This window comes from Homalodisca vitripennis, chromosome 8 (assembly GCF_021130785.1).
Source record: "Homalodisca vitripennis isolate AUS2020 chromosome 8, UT_GWSS_2.1, whole genome shotgun sequence".
Taxonomy (NCBI): Eukaryota; Metazoa; Arthropoda; class Insecta; order Hemiptera; family Cicadellidae; genus Homalodisca; species Homalodisca vitripennis.
In genome coordinates this window covers 20,540,835-20,568,356 of record NC_060214.1, presented here as the reverse complement: position 1 = coordinate 20,568,356, position 27,522 = coordinate 20,540,835, and the positions used below count along the sequence as shown (strand labels likewise).

Here is a 27,522-nt window from a genome sequence, read left to right as displayed (position 1 = left end):
TCTTATAGTTTTAAGTATATTTGATTACCTTTTCTCGGTTGATGCTGATGTATTCCGCTTGACTTTCTCGCGTCACAAATTTTATACAGGTTTTACTCTCTATGGCGTCCATGGCTTTGCGGACCGTCTTCTGCTCTTCTGGATCATCTTCAGTCCCAAAATCATCATTGAATTATTACACGTTAATATAACTATTGCAAGACATTCATAATTATGTTATTTTTTTCTAAAAACAAAATAGTTGAATAATAATTTTTTTTTAATTGACATTTATTTGCATGGATTCACTGTTGTGAATAGATACATATGCAATGTAGTGATTTATTTTTAATATAGCGAACTAGATGTATTATAAATGGAATGCCTTAAAAAGCAATGTATATGTGCCAATCTTAATTTTTAGCATTTTAGGCAGATTATTTGTACTAAATTAGCTTTTATTAACAGTTAATATCGTTTAGCACTCGGTTTTTAAAGAAAATTATCACCCTTATTTATTAACCGTTTTTTTGTAACTTTATATTTTTGGATTTTAATCTACCTGTAATTATTTGTATCATATGTATTTTAAAATATTTATACTTACAATTTAAAGAAGCAACCATTTCGAGAGATAGCTCGTAAAATTGTAACTTTCTATGCAATTAAATATTTAAGTTATAAAGCTATAGGCTACACTAAATTTCAACTTGTTACAAGTCATTCTAAAATGAAAACAGAAAACACCATTTGGTGGATTAGGCAAGTAGTTATTCAATAATAATAAAGTAATTATTTTCGAAGTTTGAATATTAGGAAAGGATTTCCCAATCTTGTTTGTATGATAGTGCTCATCATGTAAAACAAAGCATGTCATATAATCATAGGTCGAAGAATGACTCGTTTAGCCACCAGACGCCAATTTGTATTTTTGTTTAAAACCATTAATATTATCTCTAAAACGTGTTGAGCTAAAAAAACACAATTTGGCACACAGGTTTGAATAGATAAGAGGAAAATTAAAAACATAATTATGTAATTTTCTTTTATATTAACGAAATGGCGTCTGTTTGTATCCAGTATAGTTATAAAAATTACTTGATACCAACTATTTCAAGGAATTCATTACAATTCAAACTGTACTTGTTTCAACGAAATCCGTCCACTTATAAACAAGCACAGTCACTTTAAAGGTACGCTTGCACAAGCCAGGAGCAAAAAGCATGTAGGCCTACATTGAGAGGTATCAGCTATGTTATCGACCTATGCTCTCATTTAAATCTCCTTCTGACTCCTTGCGGGCCAGAACATGACCAAAAAATGGTAGTCACTTCTAAAAGTAGATTTATAGGTGCAGTAATGATGTACTAAGTTTTATTCCCTTATCTGTATAATTATAAACCCCGTGCGGAACTTGTTTAACACCATGTACATATGCTATATAACGTGGCTTATAGACAAGATCCCTCTCCCAAACAGCCCCAGAAAGTGCAACACTTAATTTTATAAATATCTTTCTTGAATTCGTTAACCAGCTGGGTACGCTAATTAGTTCAATATGATGGCCATTCAAACTTTAAAACAGTCTATAACTCCATTATTTATAATCAAAGAGAAAGCCAAAAAGTGGTATGGGATGCTTGTAACATTTCCTAAACATTTTGTAGCCTATTAGGCTAAAAAAAATATTGTAAAATATTGTATATTATACAATATTTTATCACGAACATTTTCATGATATTGATTAGATGGAAATATCCCTTGAAAGTAAATTAATTCTTCTGACTGAGCTGGAAGGGCTATTTCATTTTATATATAACGGACCAAAATTATTAACCTATTCAGTGATATTAGTTTGTTGAGCCAACAACACAACGTTGCCTGGACAATATTAACTTACTCACCAAACGTTGAGTTGAACTCATAAGGAACGATTCCTTTGGGCCACTTGTAGTTATCGAGAGTGATGGCATTCCGGGAATCGTCGTGGGCCGGCATCAGGATGTCCCCTTGGTACTGCCGTGACAGCAGCTCAGGGTAGAACAAGTTCTGCTGGTCTGGACACACCAACCCCTAACATTAATGTTAGGTTAGGTTAGGCTATACTAGGCTAGGCTAACCTAGGTTAGGTTAGGCTAGGCCAGGCAAAGTTAGGCTAGGTTAGAGTAGGTTAAGTTCGATTAGTTATGTTATGTTATGCTAGCCTAGGATAGACTCGGTTAGGTTAAATTAGGCTAGGCTAGGCAAAGTTAGGCTAGGATAGGTTAGGTTAGAGTAGGCTAGGTTCGATTAGTTATGTTATGTTATGCTAGCCTAGGATAGACTCGGTTAGGTTAAATTAGGCTAGTGTAGGCTAGGCTAGATTTGGTTTAGTAAGTTTGATGACCGGTAATAATAAAGTGAAAATTATATGTGAAAGTAATTTTATAGTAGAAGGTAAGGTCTCATAGCACCTAATCGTACAGTATACAGTCTCGTACCACTGGTAAAGTTCGTAAATTTGTTATTTGAGATTATATTTTATTAGATTAGGAGCTAGGCAGAAAATAAGGCAGAGCTACGAGAAAATTCTCGAAGGCAATCTAGCTTGTTACCGGATCCTGATGATTGGAAAGAAGATTTATAGCACAAAACACCGTGATGGATTTAGATTTGGCAAAGTTAGTGACATAATCGAAGGAGTAAATAATAATAGGAGAATAAAGATAATAGAAAATGATTCAATGATATAAATTCCTACAGTTTAAATATTAATTTCCGCACAGTGTATAAAAATAAGGGTTGTGCTGCAAGTGATGGATGAAAACTGGTTTGATCCAAATACGACTTTATAGTGGAAGTATAAAACCGTAAGTATGTATTATTAATGGACATCCCATCCAAATTCGATCTAAATTGTGTTGTATCGCAACAGCTGAGAAAAAATAATAAAATTTAACACAATAGGTTTGTACTGTTAATGTTGAATTATTATGGGTGTTATATTTAATTTTTACTAAACTTAAGTTAATTTAAAGTCCCCAAAAGAGTTTAAGTTTAACTGGTTTATAAATCCCATTAGAACACATACTGAGTAAAGCAAAAACTAATGTTGAACATCAGCGGCACATCATTTACCACATATGTTGAACAACATGTTTTACCATTCCCTGATAGATTCGTTTACACAAAGATCGAAGCGTTTAGATAAACGAGTATTTAAAGTTTACCATATAGTAACCATTAGAACTGCAATCATGAAAATTACATTAAAATTCACCTTTTTATTACTGCATTCAGACATGCAAGCAAACAGGTATATGCAAATTGTAAACAAACTAGCTGTTTCCCGCGACTTCGCACGCTTTTCGTAAGCTTCGCCCATGTGTGAGCACTTCTGGTTCAAGTAAATTATATTTCCAACGCTGATGTAGAGTTTACCTTGCTGCCAAGATCAAGAAAATCTGTCAAAAGTGTATGTTTATAGCCATTGTACACGTACTGTTCTTTATTATAATGTGGTCTCATGCTCAAGCTTTAAGGTCCACCCAGAAATGTATTTTAAAAGACAAATATACATCATAACTTAGCGCCTTCATATAGTGTTTGGCTATTTAATATATGTAACTGTCTCGTAATTGCAGTTTATAATGTTCAGGCATTTTGAAACTATCTTTTGCAGCGCTGCCAGGTGGCGATTTATATCACTGGCCATAAGATATAAACTTTCTTGGTGGAAAAATGCATTAATTAATTAGAGGTTGTTTGTGTATATATTTGTATTCTCGACCTCTGTGCATGATACATTTAGCTCCAGTTCACCTTTCTCTTAGTACATCATCTGAAATCTGACGCTGGCACAGACTTGACTCTTGGAATTTTAAGTCTTGTTCATCTGAAGAGATCCAAAAAACTCAGCGTCCTTCAGGAGCTCAACATGAACTCTTTACATCGTTGAGAGACATCTAGCCTTCAATATATATTGTAATCTAGGAGAAATGTGTGTAGAAAACCCGGCTGCTCCAATGATAGTGTATAAAAAATTGTGATGTAATCAAGATGCACAACCTGATGAGACAATGAGAATATTTCTTCATCTATATATTACATTATATTTTGTAGTCTAGATGTGTCTGATGTCAAAACTATATAAATAGTTCATTTTGAGCTTCTTCGTTGCTAATTTTTTGTCGTATCTCTTCAGGCGATCATGACTCCAGATTCCAAGAGTCAAGTCTGTGACAGCGGCAGATTCCAGATGCTGCACTAGGAGGAAGGTAAGTAGAGCTACATGTCACATGCACATTGAATCAACCCATCCCACGATGTTGGAAATGATTCTTGGAACAATATGAAAATAACATTCTGTGCAACTGTTCAATTAATTTTAACCTACCATTAAATTTACACACGAAAATTAAAAAACTACATTTTACAAGATTTACTAATTACTTTTAAAAATATGATAATTACAAGTAATAAATACATTTATCATCAATGAATTTAATCACACAACTTTATGAAAAAATCTATAACTATATATTGATACACACGATAAAGAATTAAACTAAATAGAAAATATCACCATTTCAACAGTTACACCATACAACGTATCGACAGTATAATTAAAAATAAATAAAAATTAATATCACACAATCTAAAAGAACGTTAGACCTACTACTACTGAAAGACAACAAATGCAGACTCATTTGAATGACATAAAGCAATGCTCCAAATCAGTTACAGAAAATTGTTAAAATAAACAAGCAAATCATCACCCGTACAAAATATACATTTATTGGCTGAGCTTTAGTGAAGTACTAGCTGTTACCCACGGCTTCGCACGCAAATCTTAAGAACCGAAGTCCTTATATTACTTAGTAAAAGCAATTATGCGCGATTGGCTGCGGGTAACAGCTAATTCGTCAATAAATTCGTAATATTTTATAACGAAAACTATTGATTTTCAATAAAATACCAATTAAAACCAAATACCCAGATACCCACGGCTTCGCACACGATTTCTTACAGAAAAATTGGGACATAGGAGGCATATTTCTTTTGAACGTCGTTATTACCCTTCTGAGATAAATTATAGTCACTGAAAGATACTCCAAGCTCATGATCTATTTCAGATTTAAATGTAAAAACAGCCTCAATATGCACCTGTGAAACAATTGGAATGTTTCTCCAATATTCTATGATTTTTGTATACAATTGAACTATATTAGACCATCGTGGACAGGAGTCAAAAAGTTGGAATTCATTAGCGCACATACAATGTAATAAATGATGGCACTCAATGTAATTTTGAAAAGAAAATAGGCATATTTTAGGTACATATTATTACAGTCTAATGATTATGAGCTTCAGATGTTAAGCGAAATTGCGTATGGTTTTTATTTTAGGCTTTGCGCGTGTATCACTTCTGGATCAAATTAATTATATCTCCAATGCCATGATTGAGCTTGCTATGTTGTCTCGATCGAGAGAATATGTACACACGGAGTTTCGAGAACCATATTTCTGTCAAAAAAAAAACAACTAAGGTTGGTTTTATAACATTCTTTATATTTGTAGCCAACGTAAGATAGTAATTTTGATATCTGCATTGCTCTTCTGATCAAGCACGAGCGTGGTTTATATTAGATAAATATTGCAGTTGTGACACCTCGGTGTTAACGCCCAAAGCTTCAACAAATAAATTAATTTAAACTAATATTAAACTGAGAATTCTGCGAAAATTTACATAACATTAATTTAATGACTACTTCCAATCACTATTTAGAATGGAAGTCAAGACCTCCACAAGGTGTAATAATGCCACCGTACACATTAAGTGCCATCCGGAATAATATAGCGAAATATAGGCGCTGAGCCGACTTCGGAGGAAGGGGACAGGGAATTTTCCACAGCCTGCAGGTGCATTAAACTAAAGCTAACGACCTGGTGTTGCCGCAGACACGTGTTAGGAATCCGCTGACATCAGCGAAGAGCTGTGTTCAACGCAGGCCTCGAGCCGTCCAAAGTACCATGTAGTTTTGTTAATTACTGGGTGAATCGTTGGCGGCAGCACCTGATGGGCAACCACCAGGGAAGAACTGGCGCTCTGATTGGTCGGGGGCCAAGAGAGAAGGGAAGGGGCATCACTGGAGGCGATCTTAGAGCAGGGAGTCGTAAAATTGGTTCGGGATGCGGTAGATCATAATTCGGCTCCTCTCTCTACAATTCTCTAATTCTATTGTTCTAGAGCCAAATTCTAAATTTTCAATCATGTGTTAATTTTTAATTCAATTAGTTTTAATCTTTTGTTATCTTAACCTAAATCTCTAATCACAAACGTTCGAAATTAAACAAGTAAGATTTTATTCCGACTTCGCTGTTTTATTTCTAAAGTTCGACCTTTCCTCGCCGCGAACTCAAGAACGAAGATCCCTTCTTTTGTCTCCCACTGGGCAAACTACAGGTCGGCGGCAGATCACACAGTTAAAGGTGAATTTTTACGTCAAATTTGAATTGTATTATCTGGATAGTAAAGTCTATGTTTAACAGTGATTGCAGAAACAGTTAAAACAAAATTTGCTGTTTCTCTTAAGCTTACTCTACGCTTTCAAACTATAAGTGTAAAGAAATTTAAAATAATAATTAAATTATAAAAAATATATTTCTTTTCTCGCATTATATATGTTTACAATATTTTCAATATTTGGTATAGGTACAAATACCACACATGTCAAGTGATCTAATCTTGATCATTTAGTTTCGTTTTTGGTGTTAATTATTGTGATTCATTACTTTAACTTTTAACTTCACAGTCAAACTGTTAATGAGAGATAAACTGTGAGTTTATTTGGATTTATTTATGGATTTTGTCTTATTTTCAGTTGGACGCTTAATGAGAGGTTAGGTTATAGTGGTCAGTCATTACCCCGGTCGAACTTTGGTGAAGTAGCCTAACTAGCGGTCTTTGCTGTAGTTTTCCAGTGATCTGTATTACTGTGTATTATTAGTGGACTTCTGATTTAATTTCCTTCTGTGTACGGGTGTAAACGGTCCGTTTCTTCATTCACTTCATGTTGCCGAAGCTGAGGAATGAAGAATGTCCTTAACATTGTCGAATAGCGCTCAGCATTCACGGTAACAGATTGCTCTCTTTCGTTTTCAAAAAAATAAGGGCCTATGATACCCGACGAGGACATTGCGCACCAAACTGTTACCTTAGATGAATGGAGAGGTTTTTGATGTAATTGTTGCGGGTTCTGGTCACTCCAATACCTAAAGTTCTGTTTGTTCACATATCCCGATAAATGAAAATGCGCCTCGTCACTCATCCAGAGGTTGTGAACAAGCTCACCATTTTCTTCAATCATTTCCAAAAAATGGTTACAGAAACGCAGTCGAGCATCAAAGTCATTCTCATTCAAAGCGTTAACCACTTGAATTTTGTAAGGATGGTGATGTAAATCTAACCTCAAAATTCTTCTGACGGTTCTGTCAGAAATTCCAAGTGCCGTACTCTGTCGACGCGCTGATCTCCGAGGGCTTCTTCCCACAGCAATTCGAACGCGTTCAATATTCTCTGGAGTTCGCACTGATCTCGCACTGCCACCTCTTTTCCTTGTCGTTTCACCAATATTTTCAAAGTTTTCGACTCACAACTTAATTGCGTTTACCGAAGGCACTGGTCTATTGCGATTAATTTGAAAATGCGCTCGGAAACGACGCATAGCGGCTACATAGCTACCACTTTGATAAAAAGCTTTCACGGCAAACGAACGTTGTTGCTTAGTCCACGGCTCCATGTCTACTGAAATGCTATGAATAGGAGAACACAATGGTGACGAGCTCCTCCCGTTTGTTTTCAATGGGGTGATCGTGACAGGCGGAGAGAAAGAGTGGGGGCAGAGCCGAGCAGTACCGATAAATCCCGAACATTCCTGACAAACCCTGTACATGCGGCTGATAGCGACCTCAGTTCGGAACGGTTCTGATTTCTATTATCTTACGAATTAATGAGTCGTTTTATATCCGAATTAATGAGTCGTTTTATATCCGAATTAATGAGTCGTTTTATATCCGAACATATCTGCAAAACATAGAAATTATATCGAATTAATTATATTAATATTGAACTTTCTTTATAACTCCAAAGATACTTTACAAAATGTGAGATGGTGCACAACGAATAAAATGTCATAATCTAGAATAGAATAGAAAAATTATTTATTTTCTTGAAAATATGTACAATAGTAAAATTATATAAACATCATTTATACCTTAAGCACAAACACAAACATTGCTCCTTAGTTGTAGACACAATTGACATGAGAATAAAAATAAAACAATGTTACTTTTTATTAAAGAAATATGAACATGTCTTTTTTTATTTTAATAAAGCTAGGGTACATCAATAAACAAAATTCAAGAAAACAAAATAGGACCTCAAAAGGCAAGGAACTGCCTGTGTAGAGGCTCCAACTTTCTTAGAAAAACAAAAGAAAACAACACTCAAGCAAATGAAATTAACAAATAAATTCAAATACGATAAATCTACCCATTTAAACTAAGCTTTAATAAAACAAATTTGAATAAAAAACACATTATATAATTTTCAAAGTCTAAAGCTAATTCAGTATACATAAAATGCCATAAATATAAATTATAACCATATCCAGTTATCTTTTTGTGATATTGGAATATATTCAAATTAATAGGACAAAAGCAACATATTATAATGTGGAGTCCTTAATTTGTAGTAAATAAATTAATAATTACTTAACCAAAAACATAATTATAGAAATATGACAAAATCAATGACAACTACCTGACTTAAATACCTAACATAGCACGTGACATAATTAATAAATACAAAATTATCCTAATTATATTATATTACTGTACAGATTTATGATACAATTATACAAATTTATACAATTTATTGAAGTCTGCCATTGTTACTCAGAAGGCTTAAGTCCAGGCAAATCTCCAACTTTTTCTCCTCTGTGAGGCTTCTCTGCGAGGATTTTTTTTTCTTCTTCGTGGAAACATAACTCCTTTGTTTGGTAATATTGCTATTACCTGGTTGCCTGTTACACTCTTCTTCCTAAAACATAAATTCGATAAATTTGACAGAATTTTCCGTGGCATAGTTTTGAGCTACTATTACTTGTTTTAAATTTAATTCAATTTAAATGTTACTACTAAACAATAAATAGTGGTTTAATTAAAACTGGTCATAAAGTGATTGGACTTACCTTAACTGGTATCTGCGCAGTAGTGGCCATTGCCTCTAGTGTAGTTAACATTTGTGTGAAATGTTTATCAATATATTCTTTTTGGTCTGAAGTAGTTGTTTTTCTTGTCATATATTCCATCAGGATGTCATTTTTTTCGTATATTCTCTTTGTGCGGGCCTCGTCATTAGGAGTGTTGATTTTGTCACATGAAATTTCCTTTAATACTTCCTCTTTTAAGTTTGTATTATCATCGATGTCCATTTTCAAATCCCCAGTCTCATACATTTCCAAAGGTGAGTCATCGGTTTTGCTACAGAGTGAGCGAGCCACCAAATGGATATGCTTGCACATGTCGTTTTTTATACTATTGTCCATACACGAGCATATGTATTCATGAAAACAGGAATTACAATGTAGGCACAAAAGTACACAACAGTTGCATTCTTTAACTTTTTTTCACTGAATAAAATTCTTGTGCTTTAGAAGATAACACTTGCCATTCATTTTCCAATGCAATGATGTTAAAGTCGGCAATCCCATAGCTTTCTTTATGGCGTCTACTTCGACCAAGCCTGATAAGTGTCATTTTGTGTCGTCTGGCGTACGCGATTATAATGCTGATCTGATCTATAGTACATGGAAATTATCGAATAATTTCTAACTAATAGTAATGTAACCTACAAATTATATTTATTTGATTAAGGCAGTTGGAAAATGCAATGAACCAAATATAATGTTACGAAACAATTTTATTGGTTTACATTTTAATACGAAAGATGCAATTAAAAAACTCAACATAATTGTTGATTTTGTGTTTGGAGACCCTGAAGATAAATTCTTTAACTACTATGCTAAGTAGGGCTCTTTTTAATCCTCCTGGATGTTTAATCCACCCTCGAATGTTTTATAGCTACGCCACTGAATGTAACGAAGTTACTTTGTTACATTAGACTTCCTTACGTCTTTTTTGGTATTTCGATACTCCGTTGTATTGGTTTATTTGTATGTAGACAAGAGTAATTGCCTGCCATTAATTACGTTGTAAAATCACGGTTCAATGAAATAAATTTAATTGCGCTGCATCCTGCAGCATCCAGCTTTGAAAATGTAATATATATATTACATTTATACATATACATACATATACATATTACACCACCAGGCTCTATTAAATTCAGAGTAGTACAGAGCGAGAACGCGCGGACTGCTTATTCCACTATTCTAATACGCGGGCTATCTCTAGTTGGCAGGAGGGGCCCCTCCATCCCCACTTTTTCTCTCCGCCTGTCACGATCACCCCATTGAAAACAAACGGGAGGAGCTCGTCACAATGGTGACCTTGGCTGCTCGGCCCCCACCACTCCTACGCTCCTGCGCGCTATTTATAAATGCGGGATTGACTGCCGCACCCTGTACAAAAATATCTAGCTACAACAACAATATAATACAGTTAATCTGTATTAAAATAACTAATTTTAAGAAACCTATTTACATTTACAATATATATTGTAAACCTTCAAATAAAATTGAAAGAAGTTTTTGGCAACAGTACTTATTCAATCAAGATCAAGGTTTTACATTATTATGTGGGGATATGAATGCTCATCATCCATACTGGGGAGCAATTACTCCTAACACAAGAGGAAATGATATTTTTCATGAATATAACAATTCATTATTTATTTTGTTTAATGATCAGTCACACTACAATTCCCTCCTTAGATCATCATGCTTCTACCCTTGATTTATCTTTTGCGTCACCAAATATGCATGCTTTACTGGAAAAATGGGAAATATGTAAGGACTCTATGGGTAGTGATCACTTTCCTATAAGTATACAATTTAATGTGTCAAGTCTTACATTTCAGTATAATCCAGATTTTAGTAATATTAATAACAATAAATTTAATTTTAAAAAAGCAAACTGGCCACTTTTCACTAAGACTATTGAAACAAAAATTAGGGAGCTACAACCAATCTCTCCTGAATATAAAATGAGTGAACTCTATAATATTATTATACAGTCTAGTGAAGTATCTATTCCCAAAGTTAAAACTCCCACAAATAATTCAAGGCAAGCTTTTTCACCAAAACTATGGTGGACAGACAATTGTTCCCGGGCTGTTGCCCAAAGACGGCTAGCATTCACCACATTCAAGAAGCAAATGAATGCAGTTAACTACCGTGCATATCAAACAGCTCAATTGAAGGCTAGAGAAGTAATTCAGTTGGCCAAGAAATTAAATTGGGAAAAATTATGCCAAGATATTGGGGACAAAAGATCAAGTACATTTGCTTGGAAAATAGTGAAGAAGTTAAAAGGTAACAATAGTATTAATCATAATGATGCTGTTATAAATAACAACGAGGAATTTTGTGAGGGTTTCATGAAACACATAATGTTTAGGTTACTTTATTGATGTATTACATTGTGTATACCAATGCATATAATGTGTTATTGTAATATTTTCAAAAATAAATTCTGTTCTATTCTATTCTATTCTATTCTATATTTTGAAATGTTACACATGGAATTCAATGCCCAGAAAAGTAGTATAATTATCTTTTCCAGAAAAAGAGTTGTTGATCCTGACCTACAATACTTTATAAAGGAACACCGATTACCTCTAGTTGATACAATGAAAATTCTGGATATTCTTATAGATAATAAGCTTACTTTCAAGACTCATATTAATAAAATATTGCAACAATGTCTAAAGGATTTAAATATATTGAAATCAATTAGTTGCAGAACAAGTGGAGCGCATCCAGAATTTGTACTGCAGATTTACAAAAGTCTTATCAGAAGTAAGTTAGATTATGGTTGCTTTCTTTATGGACACATAGCCAAAGTTGAATTGAATAAACTAGACAATGTTCAAAATCAAGCATTAAGAATTGCACTTGGAGCATTCAGATCTACCCCCATTATAGCTTTGCATGCAGAAGCAGCAATAATACCTTTAAGCCTAAGAAGAAATATGTTGACTGAAAGATTAATCTACAAGAGTATTACTCAATGTAAGCATCCTGCTTATTTCGGTTTGATGTACTTAAACTCGACATATATGGATATGCAGTATTGGGAAAAGAAGAAGATACCTTTATTTTTACAATCTTTTAAAAACATTTCTCAGTTGAACCCTAATTTCTCTATTAATGAAGAACATAAAAATCAATGGGATTTTAAAGAACCTCTTTTTATGATTGGCAGTAATGAAAAACCTAGCACCAGTATAAATATAACAGATTACAATGAGTGTAAAATTAATAAGAATCTTCAAAATGAAAAAGTTATTTTGCAGGCAATAAGACAGAAACTTAACACAACATACAAAGACTATCTGTGTGTTTTCACAGATGGTTCAAAAACAAAAGATGGCACGGGGTCTGCCTTTTATATTCCGCTGCTCAATATATCAGGACAATACTCTTTAAACCCGTATTCGTCAAGTTATACAGCCGAACTAATAGCAATTTTAAAATGTATTGAATATATAAATAATTTAGACTTTAATGATTTTGTTATATTAACAGACTCGCAGGCAGCAGTAAGTGCTATAGAAAACAGCTTCGAAGGTTTATCGAAACAAAATCTAATCTTCTCAATAATATTCAAAATATTAGAATCGAAGAAAAATATTGTACTGCAGTGGATTCCAAGTCACATAGGTATTTCAGGTAATGAAAAAGCTGACAAATTAGCAAAAGAGGCAATCAAAGATGGCACTAAAATAGAACAATTACATATATCCATAGACGATTTCAAAGCGTACCAAAAACAATTATACTTCTCAAAAAGTAACGATCTGTTTATGGGAGTAGATAAAGCTCGATGGTATAAAGAGGTTGTTGTAACGATACCAAAATATACATGGTTCAAAAATGTTGAAATGAAAAGATGGGAAATAATCAATATTCTAAGACTAAGATTTGGTCACGCCAATATAAATAAAAACTTATATACTATTGGTCAGTATTTCACTCCACTATGTCTGAGATGTACTTTAGGTCATAGTGAAACTTTGGAACGTATCTTTTTTACGTGCCCTGCATATGACCATGCTAGAAGCCAAGGTTTAAAATTAATAAAGAATAAGTATGGGATGAATGTTCAAAACTTAACTAAAATTCTCCAGTCAAATGATTTAGAGATTTTTAAAGAATTACTTCAATTTCTGAACTCAATTAAGAAATTTATTTAAAACAAAGTAACTATCTGCATATTGGTAACTTAAATGTAACCTGGATAAGGTGCTTCAACCTAGGAAGCCTGATGGACCCTTAGCGAGAAGATAACCTAGATCCTTACAAGAATCCTACGTCAAGAAACAAATAGTATATTAAGGCGGCATGGGACTTCCCGAAGCCTACTAGCCTAGAGCTAACAATTAGAGAAGAAAAAAATATATATATGTTTACAAAGAACAGCTGATTAAATTTGAAAATGCTCTTTCACTTAATAACATATGTTTGCTGCAATGCATTTCTTACGGGTATTTCTGTAACTTTTAAACACCAGTGGGGCGGAATCCTGAATCGGGAACGGGATAAAAAGTACCCTATGTCCTTCTCCCAGTTCTTAGCTACCTCCCTACCAATTTTCAGCCAAATCGGATCAGCCGTTCTTGACTTATAAATAGTGTAACTAACACGACTTTCTTTTATATATATATATATATATATATATATATATATATATATATATATATATATATATATATATATATATATATATATAGATATCACTCGAGGGGTCGGATAAATTTCACGTCTGTATGTCCACTCAGAACGTGCTGACCTATTGACTTGAAATGTTCCAGATAGAAAGCACCGAGTACAATGGCGGCTCATGTCCCTGTAATGACAAGACGAAAATCGCAGAATATTAATTAATCTGCAAACAAACTAAGTTGAAACATATGACAGTTTAACGTGTCACATAATAATACATGTTGCCTAGTTACCTCAACACACGGAACATCATTTATTAGTTATTTGGTGTTTAGACCTTTATTGTGTAACCATTAAACCCAACTTAATACACAAAATGTGAAACTGTGGTAAGATATGGCGATAAAAGTTTCATCTGCGGATTTGATATTTTACATGAACCTTCAGCAAAACCTGTTGCACGAAACGTGGCATGGCGTACTTCAAACGTGTAATATTACGTGCAGAAATTCAGTCATCTTTCGCTTACCGTACGAGGGAGACGTGAGAAAGGAAGGTGGCATAGGTTGCCTGTGGGGTTCCTCGATGAAGGCGGCTCTCCCGGGGTCGAGGAACAAAACAAAGACGAACGCACCCCAGAGACGACCACTTGGACACCTAAAACCCACCATCACGGAAACGGACTTCAACGACCACCGGAGAACGGGCAGATTAGCTTTAAATAACCTTTGTCCGCATTCGTATGCAAATCCTTGTGTAAGGATAACAGAACATCGTGTACACAGCGTGAAGTCGTTATCAGTTCTCCTGATGGGTCTCATCCGCTGATAACCTAGTTTGGCCGACAATGATGGATACCACTCAACATGGGATTGATGGTCATGTCCCATATCCTTTGTTTTAATTAGGCGAAGGAAGTTTTATTGGTCACCATGCCAATGAACGAAAATCCTGCATTTTTTATTAAAGCAACAATTTAACATTTGTAATGATGTTATTAAAACAAACATGAGGCACTTTGTTATCTGTTTTGAAAATTAATATTTTTGAACTTTGCTCGTGAATACCAGTGTGTACGGTGTGTAAGGTTTGAAACTAAACCTTGAACCATTTGTGTTTTATTAATGTTTTACTTAGAACAAAATAGTCTCTTACCACCGGAGTGACAGATGGACAAGGTTGGGGGTCGCTTCCTGTTGAGATCCATCACGAGGGATAGCGAGCGCTATATCTCAATCTTGTCACCTTGTCTTTGTTCTCCTAGGACAAGAAACATATCAGGACCTAATTACCCTAGTCCTATAATGAAGTTTGCGCTAATTCCGAAACGACATAATATTATTAATGTGTAAGGTTGGGGATGGGGGCTGCCTCCTGTCAAGACCAATGAGGAAAAGTTTAGGGCACTAATCTCAAGTCATGTGTCCTCGGAAGAAGGGAAAGCCAGTCCTGCACCAGCCTCTCCAGTCAAAACAGGCAGGGGTGGCACACCCTTATGTCTAGGCTGGCAAGAACCTTTGAATCTTAGGGAACCAATCTCAACGTCTCCAACAGTCATCTCCCGCAGTAGGGTAGCCCTATCGAATTTTCCTTGCACCCCAGAATCGAAATTTGCTGTTAGTGACGTGCCGCTCCAAGACATCCATAAGGTTGCCCAGATTTAAGTGACACGTCGGTTTTGGCTGTGCCCAGTGACAGGTTCAACTGGAAGGTATAAACCAACCAGTTCATGTCACCTTAGAAAGTAGCTCTTTTGTAGCCTCTTCGAGTCACAGGAGGCCAGGGACTGATACAGTAAACTGTACGCCTACTCCAACATGACTATGCCAGCAACAGCCTTTAACGCTAAGGGAGCTTGGACACTCCAACAGCTAGCCTCGACTGTAAACTGGTCTATCGATAAAACCCTTGTCACTAACAAACAAAATATGTCTTCAATGCCTAAATTCCGCAACATTTGCAGTTAATGGCGGGTCGCTCCAGGACATTTGTAGGTTTACCCAGATTTAGGTTTTCAAGTTGATTTTTGCTGTACCCAGTGTAGTTCAACTGAAGTTATACACCAGCCAAAAGCCCTTCTTGGCATTGAACCACCTCACTTCTACTGGTTAGATGAACATATTATCCTGATCTTCCTAATTGTTTAGACTTTCCATACAGTTAATTCAACCTGGTACATTAAAGTACTCAGTCATAATGTTAAACTCGTCATATGTTTGGCCTTTGACCCACTTGAAATCTGGGTCATATGACCAACATCCAACTTCATACTGGATACAAGGACGTAGCCAGCGAGGGGGTCCAAGGGGTTACCCCTCAAATTTTAATTTTTTCAATAACTTTTTTAGTGAACGATTATTATTTAAATAATTCAGTATTACTAAAATGTACTGGTGAAAGACCGTTCTTAACAAAGAAACGGATCAAGAACTGTTTAAGGAACAAAATGGGGCCTTAATCTTCGTCCACTAAGGGAAAGTATTAGTTATCTGGACTCCCCCCCCCCATTATTTCCTGGTTACGTTCTTGCCTGGATACGGAAAGAGTACGATTACTGCAATATCTAAAATAAATTTATATTAATTTACCTCTGGATTGTTTAAATAATCTGATACAAACTGTACAAGATTTGAAACCTGATTAGTGCCTGGGAAAAGGCCAAAGATGCCAAAGACAAAAATGGCTCGACTGTGCTCGTAAACTACTCGCAGGTTTTTGATTCAATAAACCACAAGTTACTGCTGGCAAACATGAATCATTATAGAACAACTGAGTGGATCCAAATGTAGCCGTCAGAACGCAACGAAGTTTGAGGGTGACATATCGACTGCTCTTGAGAATGAGCGAGGTATACCTCAGGGAAGCTGCTTGGGGCCTCTTCCTTTCAACCCGTACACATCAGATTTCCACACATGTGTCCAGAGCTGCACTCCACATTAATACACTGATAATTGTCAACTGCACTTGTCCTAAGATCCTGAGTTCTTTCAGGGTGTCATTTTCCAAATTAACACTGACCTTGAAAAGAACTCAGAAAATGGCCTCAAACTAAACATATATCTCTTCTATCGATATATCGTGCAGACAGCATAAGATAGACCTACAGACAGCATAAGATAGACCTACAGACAGCATAAGATAGACCTACAGACAGCATAAGATAGACCTACAGACAGCATAAGATAGACCTACAGACAGCATAAGATAGACTTACAGACAGCAATGAAGTTTGTCCAGCCCTTCGAGTGATAGTCTTCACTAACGCTCAGCCAAATCCCCACACATTCACCATAATGGATACTCTATATTGCTTGTTTATAAATAAAACTCCATGCAAAATTTGAAGTCTATTGGTCAGTTCGTTCTCGATATATCGTGCAGACAGCATAAGATAGACGTACAGACAGTAATGAAGTTTGTCCAGCCCTTCGAGTGATAGTCTTCACTAACGCTCAGCCAAATCCCCACACATTCACCATAATGGAAACTCTATATTGCATGTTTATAAATAAAACTCCATGCAAAATTTGAAGTCTATTGGTCAGTTCGTTCTCGATATATCGTGCAGACAGCATAAGATAGACGTACAGACAGCAATGAAGTTTGTCCAGCCCTTCGAGTGATAGGCTTCACTAACGCTCAGCCAATAATAAAAAGAAAAAAGTATTTTTTAAATAATCAAATATATAACAATAAAGTCTACGCCTTTTTTTCTGACGATTACTCATTTTCTATACTATACGTACTCCTGAAAAATTCAGTTTTTTATGTGGGCTATGCTAGTTGAATGAACATTCGGGGGGAGGGGGGGTTGGACCGCTGAAGTACTTGTATGAATGGGAGTCTTACTATCTTACTAAAATATAACCAAAGTAAAATTATATGATATAAATCAACCCATCGTATGTGTGCATGTGTTTTATTTGGATGGTAAACAAACATACCTGGTGTTTTCATTAATATGATATCTCAGGGACAAAGATCTTAGTCAAACAAGTAAATTAAGAGACATTGCCAAGTACTCAGATAGCTCAGAAGGTCCTGTTTTAGTGGTTATAAAACACGTGAACTTGACTCCAGGTCACGCCAGGGCCGTATCTACTGGTGGGGAGGGCCCATGACAACGGGAAGAGGCCCATGAAAGAGGAGTTAGCAGAGAGAAATTAAAAACTTGTAGTTACTTTGGAATCCCTAATATGGAGGAGGAAAATAAGTGTGGAAATGAAAGAACTCTTAAATAAAAAGGGGGGGAAGCCAAAATTGTAAAGTCCCTAAGAATCATAGAAGGAACAAAATCAGAACTCCTGATTCTTACAAAAATTATTTACTTTGAGACGCCTTAAGAATAAAAATAAAGTTTTAAATATTCAAAATATTTACACTCTTTAGAAGATGTGGAATTATTTTTAATACGTAAAGAGCGTACGTCATGTACCTAGCTCAAATAATATTATGTAACACTGAGTGCCATCTATTCCAACATTGTAAATTTGAGAAATAGTCAACAATTTTCTTGCTGAGCACCACATTTTTTTAAAATACAATCTGAGGGTAATATACAAAATTAAAAACCTGGATATACTAGAACACTGTCTTGTACCAGGTACAGAATTTCTTTACTCTGAAATAACAGTCGGACAAAGTAAAACATTTCTTAGTCGTCAAAGACTTTTTTTAGTGACAAAAGACACACAGTTTCCAGTTGCCTTGACTGTCTGCCAACTCAGTACAGTAGTCTCTCTATAGTCCGTACCCCCAGTAGTCCGCCCGTAGACATAGGCAAGGTGTCATCATAGCTGTCAATTTGCCATCCCAGCTCTTAACGACAGTGTATTTAACATATTTTCTGTTTTTGAATAGTGTACATAACATGAAGTAAATGTGTGAGATATTCTGGTGATAATTTCATTTTTCTGCTTATTGTGTTGTTCATAATGTTTAGTGGTTAGTATTTGTAGTGTGTAAGGTTAATAAATTGTATACTGTATGGTTAATAACAGTGACACAGTAAGGCTGTACTGTATTGTGACTTTATCTGTAGTCCGAAATATTATCTGATATTGGAATATTGGTATCAGCATTTTATAACGTTTTTATTACTATTTTTGTATGAATGAGCAGTTGAGCCTTATAAACCAAAGTTTTTAAAAGCTGACAGAGATTTAAAACTTGTCGGGACCAGGTGAACTGATGATGCCTTAACCGGCAAAGCGCTTTTTAAATAAATTAAAAGTATAAAAAATGTCTTTTCCATTAAAACCTACTCACTTCCATCAAGAATACAAAGCAGAAAATTTTTAGTAACAATACATTATATTATGTAATTTCAACGTGTTTTTCAATTGAACTCCAGTATTCCGGCTTTTTGACTAATCCGACACATGTCTGGTCTGAGTTGTGACGGATTATGAGGGACTACTGTAAATAAAATAATATTTGATCGACATTTTGCTATCGCTTTTCACTCTAATATCAATATTTAAACAATAGTATACAAAATTTATATTACTTCCAATATGCCATGAAATTTTAATTGGTTTGTGTAAAAATTGAACTCTGTAAATACATGTTTAGTATGGCATCGGTATAAAATATTTTCAGAATAACAAGGCTTGAATAGAACTATTTTAATTTTTCTTCAATAAGACCGAACAACACAACCTTTAACGACAAATGGTGGGGAGTGTTCAAAATTCGTGGTGTGACTGGGGTGACAAAGTTTCTATCTACGTCAGTGGCTCACTATCTGGATCTCATGTACATACATTAGTTAAATTCGTAATGTAACATAACACTTGAGTAAATAATGCTAAAGTACTTACAGGGACAATGAAGCATTCTGTTATCAGTTACATACTGTTGGCTGGTTATGTTTACCACATTCTCCTGCTCTGTGATTAGTTCGCACTAGCGTAGGAAGCGTCTTCCAGGAAACATGCGCGTGGAAGTTAGCCTTGCTCCAAGAATACAAAGGCCTCCAGGTAATTTAGAAATATAACTTCATCCAAATACTTCTCACGCTCCATGATTTGCTATTTTTCACTTACAATCCCAAGAAATAATTTTTACTACAAAGTAAAATTTTGTGTTCTATAGTTTGTAATATTAAAATAACAAGATTTCTATTTTGTATGAAAAATGCATTCCATTAATCTTTAATTTACTCATTGCGTTCAATCTGATTTGTTCCAGATTAATTTATTGTAAAATTCTCAAGTTTGCGGTTTTGTGCTGAGTGAGAACCAATCACTCAGCATTAAGTTTGCGGTTTTATGAGAATAGTGAATCAATCCCAAATACTCAAGCAAATGCTCCAGTTTACGGTTTCATTCTGAGTTCTCATAATGAGCCAATCTCAAATACCCAAGCAAATTCTTAAGTTTGCGGTTTTATGCTGAGTTCTCATAGTGAATCAATCCCAAATACTCAAGCAAATGCTCCAGTTAACGGTTTTATTCTGAGTTCTCATAATGAGCCAATCTCAAATACCCAAGCAAATTCTTCAGTTTGCGGTTTATGCTGAGTTCTCTTAATGAACCATTCTCAAATACCCGAGCAAATTCTTAGTTTGCTGTTTCAAACGCTAGAAACCTATATTTTTTTATTTCTTGCTGAAATTCAAGACGACAACCAAAAGTTTTAGTTGGGAGTAAATAAACCAGTTTTACACTAAACAAGCGTTAAAGGTACCCCACCGTTTTAAAGGTACACATGTGCCTTAATTAAAATAATTGTCTTAAAATTAATAAATTCTTACAGTCATGATGTGGTTTCGATCCATTATATTTTACAGACAATCTGTCTCCACAAAATAAATGGTCATATGGGAAGCTAGAGCTAAATTCTTAGTAAAGAGAAAAAGGCTCTAGGATCCAGAATATCACTTTTCTGATGAAATCCGGCTTGGCTCTTGGACTTTTCTTAGGAACATTTTGCAAGCTAATGGGCGAAGAGAGAACATTTGAAAGCAATTAGGAGAACTCTACGAAGGTTCACTTCAGCCTGGTTTATACCTTCCTATACTGGGTACAGCAAAACTGAGTTAACCAACCTTATGGACGTCCAGGAGCATCACTTATTTCAAATGTCGAGATATTGTAGTGAAAGGACAGATCGAAAGGTAAAAGGTGAAAGGTAAAAGTACTTATCAGAAAAGTTCCCAAGGTAGTCTCTCTACAGCCTGCTGGGTTATGAATCAGTGCCGTCAGGACTTTTCAAGATTTAGGTCTTTGGAATTATTAAGATATACTGACGTTATTGTGCAGGTCCTGATGTTCTCCATGTGAGTAAACCTCTCCGTGGCCATTGTGGCTATGCCCGATCCTTCATCATCCAGGCATTTGAAATCAAACATGGAATCCAGAATTCTTCTTGTTCAAGGTCTGGGTGTCCGGCATTGCCAGGCCATTCTGACGTTCTTCTGCCAGGTCTTTATGTTCTCCATGCGAGTAAACCTCTCCGTGGCCATTGTGGATATGCCCGATCCTTCATCATCCAGAATTTTGAAATGAAACATGGAATTCAGAATTGCTCTTGTTCAAGGTCTGGGTGTCCGGCATTGCCAGGCCATTCTGACGTTCTTCTGCCAGGTCTTGATGTTCTCCATGCGAGTTAACCTCTCCGTGGCCATCGTGGCCATGACGGATCCTTCATCATCCAGGCTTGGACTCGAGGTGATCCTTGCATCATTGTCAGTTCTTTTAATCCTTCTGTAGGCCTCAAGCCCTTACTGACCACATCTATTCTTGCAGGTGTTACCTTGGGACAATTCCCAGAAAGGGATCATCCTCAGTTCGGTCTTCTGGGGGTACATCTTACTCCAGATCCCTGCTGGTCATCTTGCACGGCGTGTGGGCCCCAAGTACGTCCTACTCGGGGCCATGACCGTCTGCTCTGTCTTTACCCTGCTCGGACCTTACATCGCCCAGAACTTTAACTGGATCACCTTCTGCTTCAGTCGTGTCGTTCAAGGCCTGGCTCAGGTGACAAAATTTACAAGTCCAAGTATTTACTCATCCAGTGCTGATAATATTGATTCCTTCCATTTATATTGTGAAAAAAAGGCTGTCGTTGTAGGACCAAAATAAGCTTTTAGATTCTCTATCAAATATTCCATTGCGTACAAAACAAATCCCTTCCTTTCCTTTGAGTTTTTGAATATTGAGAAATATTAATTTAATTTTCTAATACGGTTTCTCTCAAACTTTATCAGCTAATCATTTACATCATTTTTTAATCATTTTATTGTATGTAACATAAATTAAAACTTAATAGCAGACAAATTCTTTGAATCAGATAACTGACATTAAAACAGAGTTCCTCTTGGATCCCTCTTGAACCAGTATATTCTAGCTCATATTAATGATGAATATGACCTTCGATTAAAAACTCAAATCTTTTTTAATAGTCCAGGAGAAATAGCAGTTAAAAATGGTCAAATAAATAAATGTTTTCTTACAGCAAACTAATGGCACAATTTACTCAAATACATCATAAATAAATAAAAAAAACCATTCCGAACCAAAATCGTCTATTAGGGGGTATACCCCTCCTATAGGAGGGGTGGTTTTTAGGGGTGAAAATGGTTTTTTGCAATTTGTGAGTAAACAATGCATCCTATTGAAAACAGTCAAATGTAAAAGTTGTTGGAAATGAAAAATTCTACAACTTATGTAGTAATCATTTTTGGCCTAACCTCAAAAATTTCCTAAAAAATTCAAAAAACAGTTTTTTTTGGTTTTTAATTTTTTTCTTTTACAAAAATGGTTCGATTGAGCTGAAAGTTTGATCAAATATACTTTGTGCTATTCTAAAAATACTGTATTTTTTCATAAAGAAATATTCAGCCGTTATAATAAAATTTTACTTTAAAAAAATATTTTGATAATTTTCAATCACCATTTTGAAACATTTTTTTTTAATCAAAAAAGATTCTCTGACGGCTAATTATTTTCTTTTTTTGTCTATTTTGAAGAAATGAAATAAAAAATGTGTAGTTTAATTGAAAAAACTGCAGAAAAATTGAAAATAAACAAACTATTGACATTTTTCATTATACATTGTATTATTTACGTGGAAAAATTGTTATTATTTATTTAAATTATAATTTTTTTAATGTTGAAGAATTTTCGAATATTTTGAAAAGTTTAGAAACATTGTTGAATGTGAAAGTTGGATTACAGGTATATATAGTACAGGTATATAATAGTGTCCTTGAAGCAAAATCAATCCTATTCAGAAGATTAGAAGATGGGTATTTTTTTATAGAAATTATACGGGTCTCAGTATGTTTCTAAGCATTCAATAAGCAGCTGCTTTGTCGTCAGTCAAGTTATATTGGAGTAGTATCGTGAAATAAGCCTCGTGATTAGCAATTTACAAAATTTTTGTCCATATAAAATACAAATCGTAAGGAAAACTTTAAAATTTTGCGAAACAAAATAAATTTTATACAAATTATTCAATAAAAATTATTAAAAATAATACAGATCATAAAACTTTGTCTCTGTACATACAATTTTACGCATGCTATTTATCTAGTAATTTTTACGTATTTTCAGTATACTAATTTTATTGTGCTTTCTGCATTTTATAGATTCATGTAAATGGTGGAAAAGGTACCTTCTTGTATCATTTGTAAAAGCCGCGATAGAGATTTGGTGAAAATAAAAAGTCGAGGGATAGATACTCTAATTTCGTCAAGTAAACAAAGCAATGATCAGCGGTACAAAACATTTCAGAAATTGACTGAAGCACACATTCATGATGGTTGTCGATCGGCATACATAGACCTCGATCAATTGTTACAGCTTCCAAAGAATAAACAAGAAAAAAAAATCTATTGGGAAGAAGATTATGAAAGAAGCATGTGATTTTGATTTTGAGCATCATTGTGTTTTTTGTGAAGAACCTTGTAACCAAAATAGAGCATTTCGCGGCATGCAGAAGGTTGAGACTAAAGAAAAATTTTATCAACTTTAAAGGGAAGAGATGTTTCAGAATCATTTAATAAAAGTCTGTTAGTTAGACTGGATTTTCTCAAAGAATCAGATGAAGTTCAAGCTTATTATCATAATAGGTGCATGTCATCTTTTTATGATGGGACAAGCTCAACATCTTGTAGACATACATCGAGTGTAGATTCTAAAGATTTCATAAGTTACTGCGTGTATTACTTAAAAAAAATTCATCCGAGTGCCAATTTTCCCTTAACGAAATTAAAGAAGATTTTGATGGTGATATCCCAACATTAAATACATTTAAAAAAATTGAGTGATAGTTTTGATAACGATCTTGTGTTTCCTTCAATGAAAGGAGATACAATCATTACATTTAAAAAAAGCAGGGAAAAAATTGATTAGAATATGGTATGAATCACGATCAGATAACGTAGAATATGAAAAAAAGATATTTATATTTTTAAGTTCACTGAAAAAAAACATAAATATTAAAAAAAAAACCTTTTGGAAAGAAATAATGGTTTCTTGATTCAATTTCAATAAGAATTGTAAAAAATATTGTAAAGAAATAAAAAGTATATGATGAAAAATACAAATTAAAAAAATGTACTAAGACACGAATTCTGTTTTTTGATCTATTTAAAAATTTCCACGTAATTGTTAAATATGCATGATTCATTATTATTTTGCTTAATGCTTACAAATAGCACTGGTATAAAAAAAATTATAATTCAAATAAATAATAACAATTTTTCCACGTAAATAATACAATGTATAATGAAAAATTTCAATATTTTGTTTATTTTCAATTTTTCTGTAGTTTTTCCAATTAAACTACACATTTTTTATTTCATTTATTCAAAATAGACAAAAAAATGAAAATAATGAGCCGTCAGAAAACCTTTTTTGATTAAAAAAATGTTTCAAAATGGTGATTGAAAATTATCAAAATATTTTTTTAAAGTGAAATTTTTATTATAACGGCTGAATATTTCTTTATGAAAAAGATACAGTATTTTTAGGATAGCACAAAGTATATTTTATAAAACTCTCAGCTCAATCGAACCATTTTTGTAAAAGAAAAAAATTAAAAACCAAAAAAACTGTTTTTTTTAATTTTTTTGGGAAATTTTTGAGGTTAGGCCAAAAATGATTACTACATAAGTTGTAGAATTTTTCATTTCCAACAACTTTTACATTTGACTGTTTTCAATAGGATGCATTGTTTACTCACAAATTGCAAAAAACCATTTTCACCCCTAAAAACCACCCCTCCTATAGGAGGGGTATACCCCCTAATAGACGATTTTGGTTCGGAATGGTTTTTTTTATTTATTTATGATGTATTTGAGTAAATTGTGCCATTAGTTAGCTGTAAGAAAACATTTATTTTTTCAATCAGGTAATATGACTGGACTATAACGATACCACCTAGTTAAAAAATAATACCCACTTCTAAATTTTTTGACACACTTCTCAAGATGTGTCAGAAAGGGTGAGTGTATAAGAAATCACTGTAAAATTGTACAAAAATAAAATACAAATTTTTGTATACAGTGGGTCCCAATTAGGAACTTATAATAATAGTTGTATGTCATTAATAACATCGTTGTTGTTATAAAAAGAAAAAGACACAGCTCTTTGGGGTAAAGTGATCGGAATAAATCATGAATATATAAAATAAACAGTATTTTAAATATACATATGTATTACATACATATTATTATTATGTATTATATACATATGTATTTGTCATATACATGTGTGTGTGTGTGTGTGTGTGTGTGAACGCGCGCGCGCGTGTGTGTGCGTCAACAAATAGGAGAATACGATTCTTCAAGAGTTATTTATTTTAAGTTTCTGTCCATTACATATTCAGTATCATTTTGGGAATGCTATCAGATTAAAGAACACCGTGTTCCATATTAGGGCATATATCGGTCCATATTAGGCGTCAGCTCCATATTTTGTCAAAAGCGTCTCATATTTGGGTACAGATAAATCGTGAATTGTAAATTAACTTACTGACAAAATTTATATCTAAGATGTAGTTATTTTTACCATAAATTTCTAGATTACAATATATTTCCAGGGATTCCTCATGCCAAGTATCAACGTCCATATGTCAAAATGGGCCCCAGAAACTGAAAGGAACAGGATCTTCTCTTTCGTGTTTGTGGGTAAGCACTACATCCCCAAAATGACTCATACCAGAAACATCATGATCAAAGTCAACAAATGATTCAATCCAGTTTTCATCAGGTTCCGTGGTTGGGACTATGGTAACTCTGTCAGTGGCTGGGTACTTGGCAGCCAGTCCCTGGGGTTGGCCCAGTATATTCTACGTCACAGGGATCTCTGGATTGTTGTGGTGCCTTAGCTGGTTGCTGATAGGTGCTGATACTCCCGATTCCCACCCTACTATAAGCGACAGTGAGAGGGACTTCATCAAGTCTACCCTAACCTTCACTTCGGACCAAAGTAACGTAAGTGTGTTTTTTTATAATACTATCACAGTGTTGCATATTTCATAAAATTAAAGTATTACTAAGTTAGCTTCCAAATCTGTGGGTATTGGCTTAAACAAGAGTTATCACCATGTATCCTAGTATTTCCCAGGTAATTCGTTACACTAACCGTCCCACTTTTAGACTCCGAGTGGTTCGTTTCAATTTAAGTGCCTATTGCATGTTCCGAATATGGACAATCGGAAAATCGATCTCTTTATTTGCGTTTCAATTTAGGAGCCTTTTGCATGGTCCTAATATGGAAAACCTGAAAATCACTCTCTTTATTTACGTTCCAATTTAGGTGCCTTTTGCATGTCCCTAATATGGACCATCGGTAAATCGACCTCTTCATTCGTCTAAAGCTTGTATTTTTTAATTTCAACCATATCGCTGCCATTTCCCAAGTCCAAAATTCTCTTAAAAGCGCGCCGTTTCTGTTTAAAGTTTACTATTATAATGCTTATTTATAATATGCCAACAAATACCAAACTTGTTTAAAGTTTGTTATTGAAGGTTGAAAGTTTGAAATGATAAAAGGATTGCGGACATTTGTCATTGTTACGTGTTACAAAAGGTATAACACAACGTTTCATAACGATTGGAATATATCTTCTTCGTCACGTGGAGGGAGGTATTAATACATACACAAATAAAGATCAGAAATATACCTGGGCCCGGCATTCAGAAGACACCAACATTCCTGGACTCATCATTCTACCTGCTGTGATGCATGCATCACGTATTTTCAGCAGCATATCTGTACATTGTCTGATTTTGTGTTTGTGTCTTTCTGATGTGATGTTAGATTACGTGGCGTTTATAGTTTTTGACGTACAAACTAGATTTTACCCCTGAAGTACAAGATATATACAGTCCTCGAAACGCCAATATTACATATATTTGCATTAACTACAATATTAGGTTGATTTAATAATACATTCAGCGAAAACACTATTTCTAATTTCTTTTTTAAAGTAATTATGTTAAAGTTGTTATTTCTTATTAACATTAAAAGAACTTTTCCACTTGTTTCTACATCGATAAATAGGACTTTTTGTGGTACATCTTTTAAATCTTAATATGTATCTAGATTTATAGTTCATAAGAGCGCGTTTTGGTTCAACGTTTACTGTTATAATACCAAAGTATTATAACAGTTTGGTATTTGTTGGCAAACCAACAAAT

At 34.4% G+C, this 27,522-nt stretch overlaps 2 protein-coding genes across 2 annotated transcripts in view; one reads left to right on the top strand and one right to left on the bottom strand.

The window, feature by feature from the left end:
• Nucleotides 1-10: 10 nt before the first annotated feature.
• LOC124368045 (zinc metalloproteinase nas-6-like) lies at nucleotides 11-9,242 on the bottom strand. The gene is made up of 3 exons (XM_046825318.1): nucleotides 9,213-9,242; nucleotides 1,884-2,052; nucleotides 11-147 (listed from the first exon to the last, which is right to left on the bottom strand). Exons 1-3 carry the CDS (start codon nucleotides 9,240-9,242, stop codon nucleotides 11-13), a joined length of 336 nt encoding a protein of 111 aa, XP_046681274.1.
• Nucleotides 9,243-19,803: 10,561 nt separating this feature from the next.
• LOC124368044 (putative inorganic phosphate cotransporter) overlaps nucleotides 19,804-27,522 on the top strand; it is a 41,245-nt gene continuing 33,526 nt past the window's right edge. The window contains exons 1-5 of the mRNA XM_046825317.1: nucleotides 19,804-19,849; nucleotides 21,411-21,541; nucleotides 21,620-21,850; nucleotides 25,920-26,007; nucleotides 26,090-26,313. Of these exons, the coding sequence (XP_046681273.1) occupies nucleotides 19,804-19,849; nucleotides 21,411-21,541; nucleotides 21,620-21,850; nucleotides 25,920-26,007; nucleotides 26,090-26,313 (720 nt within the window). The remainder of the gene's footprint in view (nucleotides 19,850-21,410; nucleotides 21,542-21,619; nucleotides 21,851-25,919; nucleotides 26,008-26,089; nucleotides 26,314-27,522) is intronic.